This window comes from Amblyraja radiata, chromosome 30 (assembly GCF_010909765.2).
Source record: "Amblyraja radiata isolate CabotCenter1 chromosome 30, sAmbRad1.1.pri, whole genome shotgun sequence".
In the NCBI taxonomy this organism is placed as follows: domain Eukaryota; kingdom Metazoa; phylum Chordata; class Chondrichthyes; order Rajiformes; family Rajidae; genus Amblyraja; species Amblyraja radiata.
Window position 1 is genome coordinate 16,853,227 of NC_045985.1, and position 23,242 is coordinate 16,876,468.

Consider the following 23,242-nt stretch of genomic DNA (forward strand, 5'->3'; position numbering starts at 1 on the left):
CTCTGTCACCCCTCTTGTCGCTTTTCTCCATCATCATACCCGCTCACCAACACCCGTCTCTTTCCCAAATGTCTATCCCATGCTCTGACATCTCTCGCTCATTCCTCTTTCTCTCTGCTGTGTCTCCCTCTTTCTGTCCAAATACCTCCTGCATCTACCCCTTTCTCCCTTCCACCGTGACTCCTCCCTCTACACACCCCCACTGTACAGATACCCTGATACATGAGCAGAACACAACGTGCTGGAGGAACGGGCAGCATCTGGAAATGGACAGACGACATTTCGGGTCATAGAGTAATAGAATTTTACAATGTGGAAACAAGCCCTTCAGCCCAACTTGCCCTCACCGGCTAACATGTCCCTTCTATACTAGTCCCACCTGCCCGCGTTTGGTCCATATCCCTCCAAACCTGTCCTATCCATGTACCTTCGATAGCCCCTGCCTCACCCACATCCTCCGGCAGCTCGTTCCATACACCCACCACCCTTTGTGTGAAAATGTGCCCCTCAGGTTCCCATCAAATAACCCCCCCCCCCCCCCCCCCCCACACTTAAACCTATTAGGTCGGCACGGTGTGGCAGCGGTGGAGTTGCTGCCTTACAAATGATATTCCCTGATGGAAACACACACGTTGTTCTGCCTCCCTCTTTTCAGATATCCTGATACCTCAAGAGAGATGAGACACAAAAAGCTGGAGTAACTCAGCAGGACAGGCAGCATCTCTGGAGAGAAGGATCGAGTGATGTTTCGGGACGAGACCTTTTTTCAGACTGAGAATTAGGGGAAAGGGAAACAAGAAATATAGACAGTGATGTAGAGAGATATAGAACAAAGAATGAAAGATATGCAAAAATTAACGGTGATAAAGGAAACGGGCCACTGTTGGGTGAGAACAAGAAGCTGGTGCAACTTGAGTAGGGGAGGAATTGAGAGAGAGGGAATGCCAGGGTTACTTGAAGATAGCGAAATCAATATTCATACCCCTGGATTGTAAGCTGCCCCAGCGAAATATGTGATGTTCCTCCAATTTGCATTTGGCCTCACTCTGACAATGGAGGAGGCCAAGGCCAGAAAGGTCAGTGTGGGAATGGGTAGGAGAATTAAAGTGTTCAACAACCGGGACATCAGTTAGGCCCAGGCGGACTGAGCGAAGGTGTTCAGCAAAACGATCGCCCAGTCTACATATGATCTTGCCGATGTATAAGAATCCACATCTTGTACAATGGATACAGTAGATGAGGTTGGAGGAGGTACAAATGAACCTCTGCCTAACCTGAAAGGACTGTCGGGGTCTGTGGACAGAGTCGAGGGAGGAGGTACAGGGACAGGTGTTACATCTCCTGCGGTTGCAGGGGAAGGTACCTGGTGAGGGGATGGTTTTGTGGGAAGTGATGAGTTAACCAGGGAGTTGTGGGGGAACGGTCTCTGCGGAAGGTGGAAAGGGGTGGAAATGGGAAGATGTGACTAGTCCTCCCTCAATAGAGAGTGTTCATTCTCCTTGATTTGTAGCTTCTGGTGACTACTAAGGATAATGCATAGAACACAAAGTGCTGGAGTAACTCAGTGGGTCAAGCAGCATTTCTGTAGAATGTGAACAGGTGACGTTTCAAAATAGGCAGGAGAAAGCTGAAGGGATGGGGCAGGACAAAGCCTGTCAAATATCCCCCCCCCCCCCCTCCCCCCCCACTTTATTTCCGTCTTTTTCTCCCCTACTACATTAGTCTGAAGAAGGGCCCCAACCTGAAATGTCTTCCAGAGATGCTGCCTGACCAGTTGAATTACTCCAACACGTTGTTCTAAGCAAAAATACAGCATCTACAGTTCTTTGTGTCTTCAGAAAGAATGGTTCAGGTGAGTTATGATTGTCACGCTATCGATGTCTGCCATTTATCCTATTTGTTTTGAAAGAGAAAAGTTATTAAGAATTGAATTAAAAGGGGGAAGTAGAAGGAATAGGGGATAACATTGTATTAGAAGTAAAGAGCAGAAATTAAAAATTGATTACATCCAATGAACAATACAAAATAATACTGGCAGACAAGATTAAGAACGGGTGCAAAGCATTTTATATTTATCCAGTAAATGGATAAAACCCATTGGGGACTAATCTATGTGAAACCCCAAGATGTAGTTTAGTTTTAGTTTAGAGATGCAGCACGGAAACAGGCCCTTCGGCCCACTGAGACAGTTCCAACCAGCGATCCTTGCACAGAAACGCTATCCTACACACACCGGGGAAAATTTACAATTATGCCAAGCCAATTAACCTACAAACCTGCATGTCTTTGGAGTGTGGGAGGAACCCAGAGATCCTGGAGAAATCCCACGCAGGTCACGGGGAGAACGTACAAACTCCGCACAGACAGCACCCGTAGTCAGGATCAAACCCGAGTCTCTGGCGCTGTGAGGCAGCAACTCTACCACTGTGGCACCGCACCGCACCGCCCAGTGTGAATACTTCTAGTGTTGGACGTATAGAGAGGTAATGAAAGAATGATTATAAGTGCAAAGAGGGACCACTAGCAGACAATATTAAGTACTGGCCCAAAGCATTATATGTTTTAGTTTAGTTTAGTTTAGAGATACAGCTCTGAAACAGGCCCTTTGGCCCACCATGTTCGCACTGACCAGCGATCCCCCCACATTAACACTATCCTACACACAATGGACAATTTTAAACATACACCAAGCCAATTAATCCACAAAACTGTACGTCTTTGGAGTATGGGAGGAAACCGAAGATCTCGGAGAAAACCCATGCTTTCACAGGGAGAACGTACAAATTCCGTACAGATAGCACCCATAGTCGGGATCGAACCTGGGTCTCCGTCGCTGCTAGCGCTGTAAGGCAGCAACTCTACCACTGTGCCACCGTGTATCCAGTGAAAGGATCCATCTCTATATGGAACCACAAGGTAAAGGTGAAGTCTGATCTGAATATCTCTCCCCTGTGTAGGAAGGAACTGTAAACGCTGGTTTACACCGACAATAGACACAAAAAGCTGGAGAAACTCAGCGGATCAGGCAGCATCTCTGGAGAGTGGGAATGGGTGACGTTTCGGGTCGAGACCCTTCTTCAGACTGAGTAGATCATTGTCAGCTCGGGGCAGGTGACAACAAAGCAAACAGATACAATGTCATCGGGGACAGTCAGACTGGTCGGAGAACTGGGAAGGGGAGGGATGGAGAGAGAGGGAAAGCAAGGATTACTTGAAGTTTGAGAAGTAAAAATTCATACCGTTGGGGTGTAAGCTGCCCAAGTGAAATATGAGGTACTGTTCCTCCAATTTGCACTGGGCCTCACTCTGACCTCTGCTCTGTATTTACTGAAGGGAAGGATATTGCATTTCTTGAACCTTGAACATGTTACCATTAAAAAGGAAATATTAGATACCTTGGATGAGATTTACGATGGATGTTGCCCAGGCTGCTATGGGAGGAGATTGCTTTGACCCTGGCAGAGATTCTTACTGTTCACTATAACAAGTGAAGTGCAAGAAGTCAGGAGGACAGCAAATGTGGTCCCTTTATTCAAGAAGGGCAGCGGGGATAAACCAGGTAATTCCAGGGCTCTGAACTTAACGTCACTCGTAGAGAAGATATGGGGAATAAAGCTGAGGCACAGGACTGCTGTACACTTGCACAGAGGGAAGAGCTTTGTTTGGAGAAGCACTTGTTACAAATGCATGGGTGTAATGATGAGGCTTTATATGGTGCAGGTCAGACCACATTTAGATTATTGCGAGCAATTAACTCCTTAGCAGAGAGCGTCATACCTGAAGAAGGGTGTGCTGGTGTTGGAGAGGGTCCAGAGGATGGTTACTAAAATTAGTGGGTTAACATATGATGAGCATTTGACAGCACTGGCCCTGTACTCGCTGGAGTTTAGAAGAATGAGGGGGGACCTCATTGAAACTTACTGAATCAGTGCAAGGCCTGGATAGAGTGGATGTGGAGAGTATGTTTCTACTAGTGGGAGAGTCTAAGATCAGAGGCCATCACCTCAGAATAAAAGGACGTACCTTTAGAAAGGAATGTTGTTAGTCAGAGGGTGGTGAATCTGTGGAATTCATTGCCAATTCAATGGACATTTTAAAAGCGTAGATTTCTACTCCACCATTCAATCATGGCTGATCTATGTCTCCCTCCCAACCCAATTCTCGTGCCTTCTCCCCATAATCCCCGACACCCGTACTAAACAAGAATCTATCTATCTCTGCCTTAAAAATATCCATTGACTTGGCCTCCACAGCCTTCTGTGGCAAAGAATTCCACAGATTATCACCCTAAGACGAAGAAATTCCTCCTCCTATCCTTCTTAAAAGAACCTCCTTTAATACGCAGGTTACGACTGCATGCCCAGGTCATAGGTCACTTGCGATAAACATTCTCGACAGCTGGAGGTGTCCAGAGTGGCCCTGGGCTGGGCTGGCGGGGCACTGGCCTGGGGTGTTGGCGCCTTGCGTTTGCAGCCGGTGTGGAGGGGGGGCGCTGGCTCCGGCTCCCAGGGGTGCTGTTCTCTGGTGGGCCGGGGACCGTCCGCTGCCCCTCTTGCCTTATCCAGTGGCTGTCGGTTGGCCCCTTGGAGCCGATGGGGACTGAGCGACGGTCATCGGTGGGAAGCCGTTGGGTAGGATGGGGGTGCCGGTGCCGGCCAACCCACCTGGGGGCCGGCGATAGCCGAGAACCATCCATCAATGGGAACACTGGGGGAGTCGGGGATGGTGGTGGTTCGGCATTGCTTGCGGCGCCGGGCACCCGGGTCCGATCCTGGCTGTGGAAGAGGCACGTGTCTGTGTGCGCTCAGTAGCGCAGCTGGCAATAATATCTCTCCGCCGGTCTAGTCTGTCCCCGCCTCCCACTCTCTCTCGCTGTTACACTCCACTCTCCCGCTACCTGGCACCCCCGTTCCTCAGATTTAATATATTTTTACACATAAATTATGAATAAAGATAAGAATTTATACACAGTTTATACAACCAGCGCTTCATTCATTTTTTCTTTATTGCGAATGACCTTTTTACAAATCCCAGGATTCCTGTGTTATTTGGAATACCAAACACGCTTATTTTGAGGCTGTGACCTCTGGTCCTGGACTCTCCCACCAGTTGAAACATCCTCTCCACATCCCCTCTATCCAGGCCTTTCACTATTCGGTAAGTTCCAATGTGGTCCTCTCTCATCCTTCTAAACTCCAGCGAGTACAGGCCCAGTGCCGTCAAACGCTCAACATATGTTAACCCACTCATTCCTGGGATCATTCTAGTAAACCTCCTCTGGACCCTCTCCAACGCCAGCACACCCTTCCTCAGATATGGCCCCTATGGGAATATGTTGAGAAGAAGGCAGCTTCGAGGAAGGAAGGTTCGGTGTGAAAGACTATGGGCAGATGGGGGAGGGGAAGAACGAGGAATTTGAATGAGGATTTGTGTATCAGTTGAGTGAAACACACTGAAAAACAGCTGGAATGATTCTCTGTTACTAATTGGGTGAGAACCAGTTCATCACGTTTGGCATTTTTTTCTTTAACTTTTCTCCAGTACTTTTCCCTCCCGCCGCACCTTCCTCCGAATACTCTGGTGACAGCTTCTCATTGTTCGCGATTTGTTCTCTGACCTCTGCCTCCTTCTTCACAGCGGTTAGTGCCTGAATTCGCTCAATGTAACCTGGCTTCCCCTCATCTTTCTCAGCCTGAATCAGGAGGGCAATGTAAGCCGGGGTGGACAACGGGTTTGCCCTCAGGGCTATTTCTTCAAGTCGTCTAATGCCCTGGGATAATTCTTGAATCAGCTCCAGAACTGTGTTCCCCACCTCAGTACACTCCTGCTCAAGTAACTCCATAACCTTCTGCTGACTCATCTCACCGTATGCCTTCTCATACTTTTCCTTCAGTTCGTTGTACGTCCTCTTCTCCTTTTTTGTTACACAGACATACCTGTACTTTTCCCTCATGTGTTTTAGCACGCTGCACTTCCCCGGACAGACTTTACAATTTCCCCACCCATCCATTGATGAACACCAGTATTTGAAAATATAAACTGCATACGTACAGGGGTCGTGACAACTGTATTCACAAACCGTACAGTTGTTTACTAATGGAGCATTGCTGCCAAGTTTCCTCTTTTCTTTAACAGTCACATCGACCTCGTACTCAAAATCTTTATTTTCTTCCAGGTTGGACTGGTTTTGATCCAGAACTTGTTGGGTTTTCTTGAGCTCCTCATATTTGGTCAGCCCAGCTTGGATCAGAGGCTGCAACCCGGCCACTACAGACTCCAGCTGGCTACGTTCCTTCAGAACCTCTTTGGTCAGGCACAGGCTCCTCGCCTGCATCGTGCTCAGAGCTGTGAAGAACTTCTTCATACTGTTTGTTCCCATCATCCAGAACATCTGGTCAAAGTCATCATCCTCTTCCCCGCTGTCGTCAGATCTTCCCTCGTCACCAGAGGTCGGACGCTGGGCATAAATGGCACAATTGTTAAACTTGAAGTGTACTGGCAATCCCTTTTTGTCTTTAGAACAGGGTACCTGGGCGGCTTTCAGGGCCTCCAGAACTGGGGGGCGCTGCCCGTCCGCGAACGTCAACAGTATCTGAATGTTCTCCGCAACATCTTTGCCAAAAATGGAAAGGATGGAATCGAAGACATATTTCTGTGTCGGGGTCAGGCGAGCCAAGGAGGCTTGGACGATGAAACAGACCGCGTCGATCTGATCAACGCCCTGTGGGGAAGTGAAGAACTCGCGGATGTGGTCAGTGATCTGTCGATCCCGGCTGATGCCCCTGGTGTCCCCGAATCCTGGCGTGTCGATGATAGTCAGAGAGCAGTCGATGTTAAACCCTACCTGGTGGTGGAGATGGTAGGCAGTGATGGAGGATGTCTGGCTCTCAGCCTGGGATTTTCCCGTCTCCTCCTGTATTAACTGGTATCTGAAGTTGTCCCCCCACTCCACGCCCAAGATGTAGTTGATCATCCCGTTGATGAGGGTTGTCTTTCCTGATCCAGTTGCCCCCAGCAACATAATTGTCTTCATCTTGTGCGTAGTGGTGGGCTTTCCTAAGGAGCATTTCACAAGCTGCTTGGACTGATTAAACACTTCCCTTTCTAGGTTGAGCTTGTAAATGGAAGGGTTTCCTCTGGATATTAATTGAGCTTGTTCGAGAAGTTTCAGGGCAATTCTCTTTGGTCCATCTGAACTATCGTGGCATTGTCTGTCTTTTGTCTGAAGCTGCTCCCATGATCCGTCCAATGCGTCCATCGAAGGTTCTTCCTTGTATTCTTTCCTGTAATGAAATACTTCATTCTGACTTGGTCCGTCCCCGGACAGTGTTGGGCTGGGTGACTGATCCTGGAAGACCGGTTTACCAGGATGACTTATCGGCCGGGTGGAGACATTGTAGATCTCACTGGCCTTGCTGACCCCGACCTTGGTCACTGCTCTGTATCGGAAGTGATATTCCTGGTGTGGCAGTAACCCAGATATCGTGAAGGAGTGGCATTGATCAGGTGTGTCCAGAATTATCCATTCCTCCTGCTGGCTACCTCGGTACTCTACCTTGTAGCCCACAATCTCACCGGTACCAAATGTTGGTGGCTGTAAATGCAGAGTCACACTGTCATGTGTTGTTCTACTAGACGTAGGTATCTCGGGCTGTGACGGAGGAACAAAGCACTGGTTCTCTAGACATCCTCTATCATACAGGTAAATAAACGCTCCTATGTTGCTGTCATCCCGCACAGATCCAACAGCAAATTTTATTTTCCCATCTGCTATATTGGCGGTGGCAAATTCCAGGAATGATCCTGATAGCTCCCTCATCTGCTGGGACACAGATGGCAAGTTAAACCAGAAGTCACTTTGTCGTTGTGTACAGGCTCCATCAGCAGGAGGTTGTGTCTCCATTTTCTGAGCTGTGGGAGATTGGAGATAGATGTTTGCTTCTGACAGGTAGAGATCCTCATGATGTAATGTTGTAAATGTAAAGCAGACCACGTAAACTGTTGCTAAATCCATGTCATCTAACTCACTCTCTGATTTCACAACTGGTATATCTTTCAATATGCTGAGGTAAGATCCCACAACCTTCATCTCCCTGGCCTTGTCATCCAGCCATGTGGTCAGTGCTTGGTGTTTAAATGGTGACTGCTCCCTGTTCTTCAGTATGTCCGCCAGCAACCCTTCCTCCTTCCCACCGCCCCGAATGGACGGTAAAACTCTGGCTAAGGTCCCTTGGAAAACCAGTTTGTACTCCAGACACTTCTCTCGGAATTGAAGTATCCTGTCCCCAATCTCGGGAAACTGAACTGCGACACTGTCTTTCATCAGGTCATTGCACCTCATCGCAGCCTCATTGAGCTGTTCTAGGACATCCTGGCAGCGATTGACCAGTCCCACGCTGATCTCCCTCACCAACTGGGCAGCTTTTGAGTCGAGTTTATTGAGAGGATAGAGCCAGACTGTGATGGGCACTGAATGCTCTCCATCTGGACCCAGGAGGTTTGGAAGTGTTGCGTAGATATTGATGGCGTCTTTGAAGGTGGTGGGATTGTTCTTCAGTGAGAAGTCCCCATAAAAGGTGCAGCTAAATTTCTCGGCATGAGACTTTTGTTCTTCTGTCATTTCTAGGGAGGCCTCGCCCTGAATCGCAATCTGAGGAAGAAGTTTAATCATCGCCTCCATGTTGCCCTGGATATCCTGTGTGTTCTCTGTTGAAGAAGTCATTCGATCAAACACAAAGAAGGCCTGGGCCCCATACAGCACTGCTGTAATGACATGGGTGGCTGAGCCCTCATCAAACACACTCGGGTAGGTAATATTCTGTATCCCTAAGTGACTCATCGTCAGTTGTTCAAACCTGGTTGTTGCTTTGTACTGAAGGGTAACTCCTGCTTGTTGCTTTGATTCCTTCGTGTCTCTGAGATATTTTGCCGACCCTTTCACCTCCACTAACCCAGCCAGGAAACTCACTTTCAGTGACCCTGACACATTGAGGGCATTGGCTTTCTTCTCCATGGAGTCTGACGCAATGATGTGAAACTCAGTGCTGGGCTGGTCACGACGGTCAAGGTTGCTCTGCAGTGTCTGCAGGTCCCACAGGGTGATGCCTACAGGATAAATCAGCGATCAAAACTGTTAATATTGTTAAAATTACTGAAAGTGAATAATATTCCTTCAATAGATTCAATCTCTGTACAGGATGTGTCTTGGGCTGAAAGTAAAACACTCTACACTCACTGGATTGATCACATGAACAATAGGTGCGGTATGGTGGCACAGCGGTAGCTGCCTTACAGCGCTTACACCGCCAGAGACCTGGGTTCGATCCTGACTACGGGTGCTGTCTGTGCAGAGTTTGTACGTTCTCCCTGTGACCGTGGGTTTTCACTGAGATCTTCGGTTTCCTCCCGCACACCAAAGGCGTACAGGTTTGTAGATTAATTGGCTTGGTATAAGTGTAACATTGTCCCAAGTGTGGGTAGGATAGTGTTAATGTACGGGGATCGTTGGTCGGTGCTGACTCGGTGGGCCAAAGGGCCTGTTTCTGTGCTGTATCTCTAAACTAAACAAAAAATACATTGAGTGCTACAGCGGGTCAGGAGGCAATTCTGGCAATTCGGTGATTTGGATCATCTTCAAATATTCTTCAAATATCCACGTTTAGTTTAGAGATATGGCGTGAAACAGGCCCTTCGGCCCATCAGGCCCGCGACAACCAGTGATCCCCGCATACTAACACTATCCTGCACACACTAGGAACAATTTATAATTTTACTAAGCCAATTAACCTACAAAACTGTACGTCCTTGGAGTGTGGGAGGTAAACGGAGATTCCAGAGAAAATTCATGCAGGTCACGGGGAGAAAGTACAAACTCTGTACAGACAGCATCCGTAGTCAGGATCAACCCTGGGTCTCTGGTGCTGTATGGCAGCAACTCTAGCTCTGTGCCACCGTACCGCTCAATATTCAATCCATTACATAAACTGGACTATAACTGACAAAGTTGTGGTTACCATTGTGAGATTGGTGACCTGAACTTATGGCCCTGCATTGACCACCACTCTATCATAGAGTGATGCAGCATGTAAAGAGCCTGTCCCACTTAAGTGACCTTTACAGGCGACTGCCGGCACCCGTGATAGGTCGCCGAAATTTTCAACTTGTTAAAAATTCAGCAGCGACCAGAAAGATGCTATGTCTCTTTGGAGACCTCTCACGACCATACAGTATTGTCATGAGATGTCTCCTATGGTCGTGAGAGGTCACCCGTGACATGTCGCCAGGGGTCGCCTGTATGGTCATGAGAGGTCACCCGTGACATGTCGCCAGGGGTCGCCTGTATGGTCATGAGAGGTCTCCCGTGACATGTCGCCCGGGGTCGCCTGTATGGTCGTGAGAGGTCACCCGTGACATGTCGCCAGGGGTCGCCTGTATGGCCGTGAGAGGTCTCCCGTGACATGTCACCAGGGGTCGCCTGTATGGTCGTGAGAGGTCTCCCGTGACATGTCGCCAGGGGTCGCCTGTATGGTCGTGAGAGGTCACCCGTGACATGTCGCCAGGGGTCGCCTGTATGGTCGTGAGAGGTCTCCTATGGTCGTGAGAGGTCTCCAGAGAGTCGTAGTGTCCTTCTGGTCGCCGCTGAATTTTCAACATGTTGAAAATTTCAGCAACCTATCACGGGTGCCTGTAAAGGTCATGCAAGTGGGACAGGCCCTTTAAGAGGCCTGACTTGCCCACATTGACAAACATGTCCCAGCTACACTGATCCCACCTGCCTGCCATACCCCTCTAAACCTGTCCTATCCATGTACCCATTTAACTGTTTCTTAACCATTGGGATGATCCCAGCCTCAACTACCTCCTCTGGCAGCTTGTTCCATACATCCACCACCCATTGTGTGAAAAAGTTACTCCTCAGATTCCTATTAAATCTTTTCTCCTTCACCTTAAAGCCAAGTCCTCTTGTCCTTGATTCCCCTACTCTGGGCAAGTGATTCTGTGCATCTACCCGATCTAGTCCTCTCATGATTTTACACACCTCTATAAGATCACCCCCCATACCAACCCATACCAGAGGGCATTTGACAAAATCCCTCATGTTGAAATTCATTGAGTGGAAGGTAGATGTGAATCCTACCACAACCAGAGAGCAGTCCTGAACCACTATCTACCTCGTTGTGACCCTTGGACTACCCTTGATCGGACTTTGCTGGCTTTACCTTGCACTATATGTTATTCCCTTATCATGTCTTTCGTTTCATCTACTCTGGGCTCATGTGACTTCATGATTTGTGTTAAGACATTCCAGTACCTGGGATCAGAGCATCTGATCGGCAGTCGTACAGCATTCCCAACTGGAAAGGCCGGCCCAGAGTGGCCAGTTGCAAGCACTCACTCATCACTGAACCGGAAGTGGACAGTCAACAAAATCCAGTGATCTGAAACAGAACGAGGAATAAAATTGAAAATGAATCCACTCGACGTACGGCTTTTTGAACATGTGACCAAAAAGGTTTAGTTTAGAGATACAGTGCGGAAACAGGCCCTTCAGCTCACCGAGTCCGTGCCGACCACGATCCCCAAAAACTAACACTATCCTACACACGCTCGGGACAATTTACATTTATACCAAGACAATTCACCTATAAACCTGTACATCTTTGTAGTGTGGGAGGAAACTGAAGATCTCGGAGAAAACCCACGCAGGTCACAGGGAGAACGTACAAACTCCGTACAGACAGCACCCGTGGTCAGGATCTAACCCGGGTCTCTGGTGCGGTGAGGCAGCAACTATACCACTGCGCCAGTGTTTATGTAGAGAGATGTTAACTATTGCACTGAGAATCACAGTATGATTTTCATGTTGATGAAGGCCATTCTGCCCATTGAGTCGATACTAGCTCTGGGTAAGAACAATCCATCTGGTCCCACATTCCCGCCTTGAAAATTCCTTCCTTTCAGGAAAAAAATTTCAGCCAGACATCCATTGGGGAATGTTGCCGACTGACCCGCTCCACACTGCAGGAGTACGTGCTGAGGGACGCACTGAAGCTTGGTGCAGCCAACGCCAAGGCTCCATGGGGGAGGACCACTGTCTAGGGTCCTTCCGCTGCTGGACATTGGGGGGCAGGGTCCGGTGGAGATACACCTCAAACAAGGGAAGGGAAACAAGGTGAAGATCATAAGTGATAGGAGTGGAATTAGGCCATTTGGCTCATCAAGTATATTCCGCCATTCTTCCATGTCTCCCTAATAACCCCATTCTCCTGCCTTCTTCCTATAACCTTTGATACCTTTGTAGTAATCAAGAATCTTTCTCTACCTTAAATATATCCACTGACTTTGCCTCCAGAGCCTTCTGTGGCAAAGAATTCCACAGATTCACCACCCTCTGACGAACAAAATACCACCTCATCTCCTTCCCAAAAGACGTCCTTGGAATCTGAGGGGTAACCTTTTCACACAGAGGGTGGCGGGTGCATTGAACAAGCGGCAAGAAAAGGTAGTTGAGGCAGAAATCCCAACTGTTTCTTAATAAACAGGTACATGGATAGGACAGGTTTGGAGAGATAAGGACCATTCTTGACGTCTTGAGTTTAGAAGAATGAGGGGGGACCTCATTGAAACGTACAGAATAATGAATGGCTTGGTAAGAGAGGATGTGGAGAGGATGTTTCCACTAGTGTGAGAGTCTAGGACTAGAGGTCATAGCCTCAGGATTAAAGGACATTCCTTTAGGAAGGAGATGAGAAGCCCTCTCACCCGTATCCACCTATCACTTGCCAGTCTTTGACCCATCCCCACCTCTCTTTCAGTTTCCCTTCAGGACAAGGAATTTCTTTAGTCAGAGGGTGGTGAATCTGTGGAATTCTTTGCCGTAGAAGGCCGTGGAGGCCAAGTCAGTGGATATTTTAAAGGCAGAGATAGATAGATTCTTGGTTAGTACGGGTGTCAGGAGTTATGGGAAGAAGGCAGGAGAATGGTGCACCTATCATAGAAACATAGAAATTAGGTGCAGGAGTAGGCCATTTGGCCATTCGAGCCTGCACTGCCATTCAATATGATCATGGCTGATCATCCCACTCAGTATCCCACACCTGCCTTCTCTCCATACCCCCTGATCCCCCTAGCCACAAGAGCCACATCTAACTCCCTCTTAAATATAGCCAATGAACTGGCCTCAACTACCTTCTGTGGCAGAGAATTCCAGAGCTTCACCACTCTCTGTGTGAAAAATGTTTTTCTCATCTCGGTCCAAAATTCCCCCTTATCCTTAAACTGTGACCCCTTGTTCTGGACTTCCCCAACATCGGGAACAACCTTCCTGCATCTAGCCTGTCCAACCCCTTAAGAATTTTGTAAGTTTCTATAAGATCCTCCCTCAATCTTCTAAATTCTAGCGTGTACAAACCGAGTCTATCCAGTCTTTCTTCATATGATAGTCCTGACATCCCAGGAATCAGTCTGGTGAACCTTCTCTGTACTCCCTCCATGGCAAGAATGTCTTTCCTCAGATTAGGAGACCAAAACTGTACGCAATACTCCAGGTGTGGTCTCACCAAGACCCTGTACAACTGCAGTAGAACCTCCCTGCTCCCATACTCAAATCCTTTTGCTATGAATGCTAACATACCATTCGCTTTCTTCACTGCCTGCTGCACCTGCATGCCTACTTTCAATGACTGATGTACCATGACACACAGGTCTCATTGCATCTCCCTTTTTCCTAATCAGCCACCATTCAGATAATAGTCTGCTTTCCTGTTTCTGCCACCAAAGTGGATAACCTCACATTTATTCACATTATACTGCATCTACCCTGCATTTGCCCACTCACCCAACCTATCCAAGTCACCTTGCAGCCTCCTAGCATCCTCCTCACAGCTAACACTGCCCCCCAGCTCCATGTCATCCGCAAACTTGGAGATGCTGCATTCAATTCCCTCGTCCAAATCATATATATTGTAAATAGCTGGGGGCCCAGCACCAAGCCTTGCGGTACCCCACTAGTCACTGCCTGCCATTCTGAAAAGGACAGTTTTACTCCTACTCTTTGCTTCCTGTCTGCCAGCCAGTTCTCTATCCACATCAATACTGAACCCCCAATACCGTGTGCTTTAAATTTGTATACTAATCTCTTATGTGGGACCTTGTCAAAAGCCTTCTGAAAGTCCAGATATAGTACATCCACTGGTTCTCCCTTATCCACTCTACTAGTTACATCCTCGAAAAATTCTATAAGATTCGTCAGACATGATTTACCTTTCATAAATCCATGCTGACTTTGTCCAATGATTTCACCACTTTCCAAATGTGCTGCTATACCATCTTTAATAACTGACTAGCTGTTTTCTCCCTCCCTCCCTTTTTAAAAAGTGAGGTTACATTAGCTACCCTCCAATCCTCAGGAATTACTCCAGAATCTAAAGAATTTTGAAAAATTATCACTAATGCATCCACTATTTCTGGGGCTACTTCCTTACATACTCTGGGATGCAGCCTATCTGGCCCTGGGGATTTATCGGCCTTTAATCCATTCAATTTACCTAACACCACTTTCCGGCTAACCTGGATTTCACTCAGTTCCATCTCATTTGACCCCCGGTCCCCTGCTATTTCCGGCAGATTATTTATGTCCAACTTTGTGAAGACAGAACCAAAGTAGTTATTCAATTAGGTACACAAAATTGCTGGGGAAACTCAGCGGGTGCAGCAGCATCTATGGAGCGAAGGAAATAGGCGACGTTTCGGGCCGAAACCCTTCTTCAGACTGATAGGGGGTGGGGAAAGAAAGAAGGACAAAGGGAGGAGGAGGAGGAGCCCGAGGGCGGGCGGATGGGAGGAGACAGCTAGAGGGTGAAGGAAGGGGAGGGGGGGAGGGGACAGCACGGGCTAGCCAAATTGGGAGAATTCAATGTTGATGCCAAGGGGACGCAAGGACCCCAGACGGAATATGAGGTGCTGTTCCTCCAATTTCCGCTGTTGCTCACTCTGGCAATGGAGGAGACCCAGGACAGAGAGGTCGGATTGGGAATGGGAGGGGGAGTTGAAGTGCTGAGCCACCGGGAGGTCAGGTAGGTTATTGCGGACTGAGCGGAGGTGTTCGGCGAAACGGTCGCCCAACCTACGCTTGGTCTCACCGATGTAAATCAGCTGACATCTAGAGCAGCGGATGCAGTAGATGAGGTTGGAGGAGATACAGGTGAACCTTTGTCGCACCTGGAACGACTGCTTGGGACCTTGAATGGAGTCGAGGGGGGAGGTGAAGGGACAGGTGTTGCATTTCTTGCGGTTGCAACGGAAAGTGCCCGGGGAGGGGGTGGTGCGGGAGGGAAGTGAAGAATTGACGAGGGAGTTGCGGAGGGAGCGGTCTTTGCGGAAGGCAGACATGGGGGGAGATGGGAAGATGTGGCGAGTGGTGGGGTCACATTGGAGGTGGCGGAAATTGCGGAGGATTATGTGTTGTATTTGCCGGCTGGTGGGGTGAAAGGTGAGGACCAGAGGGACTCTGCCCTTGTTGCGTGTACGGGGATGGGGAGAGAGAGCAGTGTTACGGGGTATGGATGAGACCCTGGTGTGAGCCTCATCTATGGTGGCGGAGGGGAATCCCCGTTCCCTGAAGAACGAGGACATTTCCGATGCCCTGGTATGAAATGTCTCATCCTGGGAACAGATGCGGCGTAGGCGGAGGAATTGGGAGTAGGGGATGGAGTCTTTACAGGGGGCAGGGTGGGAAGACGTGTAGTCCAGATAGCCATGTGAGTCAGTGGGTTTATAATGTATGTCGGTCAGGAGTCTGTCCCCTGCGATGGAGATGGTGAGGTCAAGGAATGGTAGGGAAGTGTCTGAAATCGTCCAGGTGTATTGGAGTGCCGGATGGAAGTTGGTGGTGAAGTGGATGAAGTCAGTCAGTTGTGTGTGGGTGCAGGAGGTGGCACCAAAGCAGTCGTCAATGTAGCGGAGGTAGAGGTCGGGGATGGGGCCCTGGTACACATTGAACAAGGATTGTTCAACGTACCCGACAAAGAGGCAGGCGTAGCTGGGGCCCATGCGTGTGCCCATAGCTACGCCTTGTGTTTGGAGGAAATGGGAGGAGTCAAATGTAAAGTTATTGAGGGTGAGGACCAACTCCGCTAAGCGGAGGAGAGTGTCAGTGGCTGGGTATAGGTCTGGGTATTATTCAATTAGTCTGCCATGTCCTTGTTCCCCATGATCAATTCACCTGTTTTTGACTGCAAGAGACCTACATTTGTTTTAACTAATCTTTTTCTCTTCACATATCTATAAAAACTTTTGCAGTCAGTTTTTATGTTCCCTGCCAGTTTTCTTTCATAATCTATTTTCCCTTTCCTAATTAATCCCTTTGTCCTCCTCTGCTGGACTCTGAATTTCTCCCAGTCCTCTGGTAGGCTGCTTTTTTTGGCTAATTTATATGCTTCATCTTTTGTTTTGATACTATCCCTGATTTGCCTTGCTATCCACAGATGCACTACCTTCCCTGATTTATTCTTTTGCCAAACTGGGATTTTTGAAGTTGATCCATGCAGTCTTTAATCGCTTATGACCAAAAGCAGGCAGATGGGACAAGTGTAGCTGGGACATGTTGTCCGGTGTGGGCAGGTTGGGATGTAGGGCTTGTTTCCACACTGTCTCACTCTATGACTAAACAAAGCAAGTGGCCCACAATGTGGCAAAGGTCTGATGAATGGTCTCGATCCAAAACTGTCACCTATTCCTTATGAAACATATTCCTCCTGAATATGAAACAGCACCTCATATTTTGCTTGGGCAGCTTACACCCCAGCGGTATGCACATTGACTTCCTGAACTTCAAGTAACTCTTCCTTTCCCTCTTTCTCCATCCCTCCCTCTTCCCAGTTTACCGACCAGTCTTACATTTTTTCTCAGTTTGCTTTGCCTTCTCCCAACTAACAATGATCTATTATACACTTCCTTATCTATGTACCTCCCACTCCCCTGACATCAGTCTGAAGAAGGGTCTCGACCCCAAACATCACCCATTCCTTCTCTGCAGAGATGCTGCCTGACCCGCTGAATTACTCCAGCTTTTTATGTCTAATCCAGCATTTGCAGTTCCTTCCTACACACTCTCCAGAGATGTCGTCCGTCCCACTGAGTTACTCCAGCACCCTGTGTTTGTCTTTTGGTATAAACCAGCATCTGCAGTTCCTGCCTATGCATAACATGTACCCTCACCGCTCAAAGCCCTGCTGTTTCATGCTATAAAACCCAACACGCCTTCAATACTTGCTTTACCTGATTGTGGTCTAATGGAGACACTACACAGTGGTGCAGCGTTAGAGTTGCTGCTTTACAGCGCCACACACTCGGGTTCGATCCCAACTACAGGTGCTGTCTGTACGGAGTTTGCACATTCTCCCTGTGACCTGCGTGGGTTTTCTGCGGGTGCTCCAGTTTCCTCCCACACTCCAAAGATGTGCGGGTTTGTAAGTTAATTGGCTTTGGTAAAAATTTCAAATTGTCCCTAGCATTTGCAGGATAATGCTAGTATATGGGGTGATCACTGGTTGGCGGGCCGAAGGGCCAGTTTCCGCTCTGTGTCTAAACTAAACGAAAAAATATGTCCCTGTGAAGTTACAGTACACCGAGGCAAAGGTCCATTGTTAGTGCTGTTGTCAGGATGAACCCCTGCCTTTAGCACTAAAACAAAACACACACACAGATGGATACACACCCCCACTGTACACATACCCTGATACATGAGCAGTACACAAAGTGCTGGAGGAACAGGCAACATCTGGAAATGGACAGACGATATTTCGGGTCATAGAGTGATAGCATTTTACAGAGTGGAAACAGGCCCTTCGGCCCAACTTGCCAACACCCGCCAACACGACGTTTCGGGTCGAGACCTTTTAGCTGAAGATTCCCGCATGTTTCGTTTCTTGTCCATTTCTGGGAAAGGAACCTGCATCACTCACCGATCGAGGAAGCGACCGTCTACAGCTGTAAAGGGATTGCAGCGTTGGCGATGGGACGAATGGTCTTGCTTGGAGCTCCTCCCTGACACAGAACCTCACTGGACCGACACAACCCCTGGCGCTAGGAGCTGAGATGTACCAAGACTCCTTTCAGCAAACACAAGAATCGACTCCAACGCCAGCGGCGATATCTGCAGAGAAAGGCTATTTATTCTCCAGTGATCTCCACACCGGAGATTGGAATGAATTCCGTGAAAATACACTTTAACTCTCAGTCTTAATGTGCAGAAACAATGAACAGTCGCTCACGTAGTAGGTGACCACAAACAAGGGCGGTGCTCACCAGATGCAGCAAGCTGGCTTGTAATAGGTTTCTTCAACTTTATGTAACCCTTTGCGTTGCTTCTCTCTCCACCCACAACCCCCCCCCCCCCCCCCCCCACTCCCCAGTTCTCTGACTAGTGCCACTATTCTGAGTGTCACCAAGATGAGGAAAAACCTTTTCTCCCAGAGAGTTGTGAATCTGTTGAATTCTCTGCCACAGAACGCAGTATCTTTGGTGGAGGCCAATTCTCTGGATGTTTTCAAGAGAGAGTTAAGAGAAGGGTCTCAACACAGGAAAGGAAACTAGCAGATACCGCACAGTGGTTTGAGCTCACATAAAGCCACAGAGTTGAGAAATTGCAGTGAAAAACAGACAGTGGATGTTGGAACAAAATATAGATCTGGATAAGTTAGATAGAACTCTTCGAGCTCTTAAAGATAGTGGAGTCAAGGGATATGGAGAAGGCAAAAATGGGGTACTGATTGTGGATGAACAGCCATGAATGGCGCTGCTGTCTCGAAGGGCCGAATGGCCTACTCCTGCACCTGTTGTCTATAAACAAACTGCTGGAGTAAATCTGCAGGAAGGAACTGCAGATGCAGGTTTACACCAAAGATAGACACAAATTTACCGAATAGTGAAAGGCCTGAATAGAGTGGAAGTAGAGAGGATGTTACGCCACTGCTGCGCCACTGTGCCACCCTCGGTAAGCAAGCGCCAACACTACTACAATTAATGACGTTGTTTGGCTCCGTAAATCTGAACCCAGCCCTTAATTTTCAATGCATGGACTGGAACCCAGTTCTGAGCACTTCATATTAACGACACCCCTCCCTCCTAGTGAAAGGCATAGCGTGAATGTGGAGAGGATATTTCCCCTGGTGGCAGAGTCTAGGACTAGAGGTCACAGCCTCAGAATTAAATTGCGCTCATGTTAAGAGTACAATAACGCGTAACTTTGTTATTGTGTATTTGTAATACAGTTTATTGTGTATTATGTCATAGCTGCTTTCTTGCATCGCTCTCAGTTTTGACTCTAGCCATGTCTGCTTCGGTGAAGGAAGCAGGTCGGTGATTGGTCACAATGCCGATCGGAGACTGTGTCTGATTGGCAACCGAGTGACCAGCGCATTATGTGAATGGACACAATGACCCTGGAGACAGCGGCTGATTGGACTGGAGGAGACCGATTTGTTGATTGGACAGGAATTTTAAGGGAAGCTGGTCTGAGATTGGTCACAATGCCCCTCGGAGACTGTGTCTGATTGGCCACCGAGTGACCAGCGCATTATGTGATTGGATACAATGCCCTTGGAGGCAGCGGCTGATTGGACGGGAGGATTTGTTGATTGGATGGGAATTTTATGGGAAGCTGACCGGTGATTGGACGCAACCCCCTTAGAGACAGCGGTTGATTGGCTGCCAAATAATCGGGCACAAAAAATTGACAAATAGGAAATCAAAAAAATCGGAATTTCAAATAAATCTGATATAAGGTACATAGGGCGGGTATCGATTAATTCTAGACAACAGGTTAAAAAAAATAATTTAACCCCATTAATTCACTCAAGGTGTATTACGATGTGTTCTACAGTATGTACAGCAAAACTTGCACTTCCAGAGTGGTCTATCGTGTTGTTTCTTCAGCGGACCACAGATTTATTTTAAGAGCAAAACATAAAGTGCTGGAGAACTCAGCAGGTCAGGCTGGATCTATGGAGAGTCCGAAGAAGGGTCTTGACCCAAAACATAATCTATTCCTTTTCTCCAGAGATGCTGCCTGACCCGCTGAGTTATTCCAGCATTTTTTGTCTATCTATGGAGGGAATGGTTAGGAGACATTTAGGGTCGGGTCCCTTTCTTCAGGCATTTTTTAAAAAGGTTGGGAAAAACGTCATTTAAATGTGTTATTTAAATATGTTGTTAGGAATATAACTAGTAGTGTGGAAGAAAATTCCATGAGCCATAATTGCCATACATACCCAAAAGTAGAAATGTAGAAAGTTACAGTGTGTAAAAAAATAGATATTACTAGACTAATTGGGACCCGGTGGGTCCCATGTTCACATGGGAGGGCTGATCCCCCGAGGCAATATTCCACCTCTCCACCAATTTCAATATTGGTGGCCAGTGGGGGGGCTTTCTGGAGCACTGGTATGGGTTCTTGAGGTGGCAGCTCGGTCCCTCAAGCCTGATATGCTGGCAGTTCACTCACGGCTGGTGGGCTGGCAGTTGACTCATGGCTTTTCCTTGAAATTCCATTTCAAGCAGGGTGTAAGGCCATCAAATTCAAATCCATTTTCCTACCATTTCAAGCAGGGTGCAAGGCCACCAAATTCAAGAGCATTTTATTACCACTTTGAACAGGGTGCAAGGCCACCAAACTCAAGTGCAGTTTGCTACCACTTCAAGCAGGATGCAAGGCCAACAAATTCAAGTGCAGTTTCCTACCACTTCAAGCAGGGTGCAAGGCCACTGAATTCAAATGCAGTTTCCAACCACTTCAAGCAGGGTGCAAGGCCACCAAATTCCAATGCAGTTGCATACCACTTCAAGCTGGATCCAAGGCCACCAAATTCAAGTGCCGTTTCATGCCACTTTCAGCAGGGTGCAAGGCCACCAAATTCAAGTGCAGTTTCATTCCATTTCAAGTAGAGTGCAAGGCCACCAAATTCAAATGCAGCTTCCTACCAATTAGGCTGCTGACACCCGACAACCAAAATTCATCTTGTGAACACAAACCTGTCAAAAAGGCGAGGCAAACAATTGGGCCGCAGACACCCGACAACCAAAATTCATTTTGTGAACACAAACTTGTTAAAAAAGGCGAGGCAAACAATTGGGCTACAGGCACCCGACAACCAAAATTTGTTTTGTGACCACAAACTTGTTAAAAAAAAAGGCAAGGCGCACAATTGGGCTGCAAACGCCCGACAACCAAAATTCGTTTTGTGAACACAAACTTGTTAAAAAGGGCTGCAGCCACTTTACAGGGGACTCACCGTGAAGTAGATGTGCTTTCAGTGTTATTCGCAGCTCAGAGAGCCATGACCTTCTCGCTTCCTGGTCTGGCAGAGACTGAATGAGGCACGACACTTCCTGGTTTTATAGTCCCTCCCCCTGCCTCCAGCGGGGGCAGCAGAGAGAATGGGGAATTTTGTAAAAATATTAATATCTCTCTCATGTTTCATCGACGGAAAAAATCCTCCGCACTCATACGGTGGAGGGGGGCTCTGAGCGAGGTGGCCAAACATGACGGCCGTAAGTGGTGGCATTCTCTCGGAAATCGCAGCACAGTCGGCCAAAAGAGGTCAAGATCAGAGATTTAGTAATTTAGATTGGACAGGCTAGATGCAGGAAGAATGTTCCCAATGTTGGGGGAGTCCTGAACCAGGGGCCACAGTCTAAGAATAAAGGGGAGGCCATTTAAAACTGAGCTGAGAAAAAAACGTTTTCACCCAGAGAGTTGTGAATTTGTGGAATTCTCTGCCACAGAAGGTAGTGGAGACCGATTCACTGGATGTATTTAAAAGAGAGTTAGATAGAGGCCATCGAAATCAAGGGATATGGGGAAAAGGCAAGCACGGGTTATTGATAGAGAATGATCAGCCATGATCACAATGAATGGGCCGAATAGCTTCCTCCTGCACTTATTATGCTGTTTCTATGTTTCTCTGTTTCTACAACAGAAGGGGGAGGAATTGTACAGTTTGATAGCCACAGGGAAGAAGGATCTCCTGTGGCGTTCTGTGCTGCATCTTGGTGGAACCAGTCTGTCGCTCCTCATGTTGACCAGGGTATAACATGTTGTCAAAGTTACCCAGTCAGACCCCAGGTCACGTGATTTACAAGAATCTTCCATTCAATTTCACACAACCTGGTCACTAACTTTGGGTTGATCAACATGTGTAACCAGTCTGGCGCTGTGAGGCAGCAACTCTACTGCTGCACCACCGTGCCGCCCTTGTTAAATACAGAGCAATAATTTCCCGGAAAGCAGCTTGAAAATGAAGAATTCTCAGTTATTTGGTTTTGAGTTGAGGTGAAGATGTTGTGGTGTGAATAATGCAAGGGATTAGGTAGAGAGTTTATACGTTATGTGGTTCAGTCTGCTTGTATGTGTTCCGAGTGAGATTTACACCCCAAGTGTGGTTACAGAGAGACAGTTGATAAAGATCATCGTACTGGTTGTTTCAGACAAAGTGCAGCAAACAACACTGAGCTTAACATGTGCAGGAAGGAACAGCAGATGCTGGTTTACATCGAAGATAGACACAAAATGCTGGAGTAACTCAGCGGGACAGGCAGCATCTCTGGAGAGAAGGAATTTTTTATCCAGAGATGCTGAGTTGCTCCAGCAGTTTGTGTCCATCTTTGAGCTTAACGTCACATCTCATTCTCTGCCCCCTGGTGGAGGACGGTTCTCTGGATAATTTCAAGAGAGAGCTAGATAGGGCTCTTAAAGATAGCGCAGTCAGGGGATATGGGGAGAAGGCAGGAACGGGGTACTGATTGGGGGTGATCGGCCATGATCACATTGAATGGCGGTGCTGGCTCGAAGGGCCGAATGGCCTACTCCTGCACCTATTGTCTATTGTCTAAGGTTTCGAAAACAAGATAGTAGTTTAGTTCGGAGATAGTGTGGGTCCAGCGCCAGTGACCCGGGTTGGATCCCGACTACAGGTGCTGTCTGTACGGAGTTTGTACATTCTCCCTGTGATTGCGTGGGTTTTCTCCTGGGTGCTCTGGTTTTCTCCCACATTCCAAAGGCATGCAAGCTTGTAGGTTAATTGGCTTGGTAGAAATTGTAAATTGTCCCTGGTGTGTGTAGGATAGTGTTAGTGTGCGGGGATCGCTGGTCAGCCCGGACTCGGTTGGCCGAAGGGCCTGTTTCTGCGCTGTATCTCTAAACTAAACTAAACTAAACTGAACTATCCGCATAAACATTTCGGAG

At 47.8% G+C, this 23,242-nt stretch overlaps 2 protein-coding genes across 2 annotated transcripts in view; both read right to left on the reverse strand.

The window, feature by feature from the left end:
• Window positions 1-11,399, reverse strand: part of LOC116989977 — a 32,585-nt gene extending 21,186 nt beyond the window's left edge. The window contains exons 1-3 of the mRNA XM_033047531.1: window positions 11,312-11,399; window positions 5,510-9,105; window positions 4,665-4,775 (exon numbers count right to left, since the gene is read on the reverse strand). Of these exons, the coding sequence (XP_032903422.1) occupies window positions 4,665-4,775; window positions 5,510-9,105; window positions 11,312-11,399 (3,795 nt within the window). The remainder of the gene's footprint in view (window positions 1-4,664; window positions 4,776-5,509; window positions 9,106-11,311) is intronic.
• The window catches only part of LOC116989973 (stonustoxin subunit alpha-like), a 224,785-nt gene extending 206,451 nt beyond the window's left edge, over window positions 1-18,334 (reverse strand). Inside the window, exon 1 of the mRNA XM_033047528.1 lies at window positions 17,964-18,334. The gene's annotated coding sequence lies outside the window, so the exon portion shown is untranslated. The remainder of the gene's footprint in view (window positions 1-17,963) is intronic.
• Window positions 18,335-23,242: the final 4,908 nt, after the last annotated feature.